Here is a 1,303-nt window from a genome sequence, read left to right on the forward strand (position 1 = left end):
GTGATTATTTCTTTTAATTAGCTGCATCAAAAGGATTCCTTGAAGTTTAAGGCTAGAAGGGACCATTGAACATTGCTTCCTTTGTCTCTTGGAGCATTAAATGCCACCCCTTACTGAACAAAATAACTTGTGTCTGATGAAAGCACATGCTTCAGAAAGATAGTTATTCTTTACTGAAAAATTCTGTTGAGTTTGTATTTTATTACTGGGATTGCAACAATAATTGCCAGTGTAGTAGGAACAGATAAAGGTTGGGGGATGGAAATTTCCAAATTGGAAGGCAAACACAAAGAAGGGAGGTCCCAGAGGAAGAAGGACTAGTGGGAGGAGGATAATTAGAGTTAAAAGACTGGGGCAGGGGGAGTTACTCTTATACATAATCTCATGAGATTCTGTTTGATTCTTAGGTATAAGATGCTTGTGAAGGGGCCAAGTTTCTCAGTCGACAGCAGAGCTGTATGTGCGGGCTTTCTTCAGACCTATGACAGCAGCCAGAAAGAATGGCAGTTGGGTAAAACCAAGGTACTTCATCAGTGTGGGGCAGGGTATGGCTTTGTTCCAGCTGCAAGGGAATGAGATTGCATCTGGTGAGATTCAAGCCAGTAGAAAGTGCAAAGTAGTGATGACCCTTTAAATACATTGGGCTATGCCACTACGACCTGTAGCATCTCAAATATTTCCCATATTATGTACCTACAGATGTAGAATGCTTTTTGATTTTGTCTAAACTCCTTCTCATTGACTAAGCCATATTGATTTTGTTGTGTCTGATCCAATTTAAGGATCCAAGAAGAACAAGCATGAGTCTCATCTGATGCAGTTGCAATGTGTGCCATTAACTTTTGCCTCCTGTGCCAGATATTTCGCTATGCTTGGCTAACTGAAATTCTTGCAGGAGGCAATGAGCTGCTGCCTGGTATAGGTAGCTAGATCACCAGATGTGTGACAGCTTTCTGCTGTGGAAGCTCAGCTGATGGTTTCTGCAGTTAGCCCAGATGCTAGCATACATTTTATAGGAAAATGTATCCAAATGCTTCTCTTCACTTGCATAATTCAGATTTTGCTTCTGTTTTGGTGAATGCTTAACACCTTCTCTTGTGTGGTATAGTCTGGATTTTGTTTGGTTTTTTTGTTTGGTTTGGGTTGGGTTGGGTTGGGTTTTTTTCAAACATCCAGCTGGTAATGTACCATTCTCTTTCATTTAATGGGGAGGGGAGCTAGGAGTTTCAGCCTGAATTTTTTAAAGTTTTGAGACAGTTTCAAACAGAAATAGATGTGAGCATTGTGAGGTATATTGCTGTAG

At 40.6% G+C, this 1,303-nt stretch overlaps 1 protein-coding gene across 1 annotated transcript in view; it reads left to right on the plus strand.

Annotated features, from left to right (window-relative positions):
• Positions 1–522, plus strand: part of LOC104523156 (unconventional myosin-X) — a gene marked incomplete at both ends in the record, with an annotated part of 37,951 nt that extends 37,429 nt beyond the window's left edge. The window contains one exon of the mRNA XM_010165648.1: positions 408–522. Within this exon, the coding sequence (XP_010163950.1) occupies positions 408–522 (115 nt within the window). The remainder of the gene's footprint in view (positions 1–407) is intronic.
• Positions 523–1,303: the final 781 nt, after the last annotated feature.

The sequence above is a fragment of the Antrostomus carolinensis genome, unplaced genomic scaffold (assembly GCF_000700745.2).
Source record: "Antrostomus carolinensis isolate BGI_N321 unplaced genomic scaffold, ASM70074v2 scaffold27850, whole genome shotgun sequence".
NCBI classification, from domain to species: Eukaryota; Metazoa; Chordata; class Aves; order Caprimulgiformes; family Caprimulgidae; genus Antrostomus; species Antrostomus carolinensis.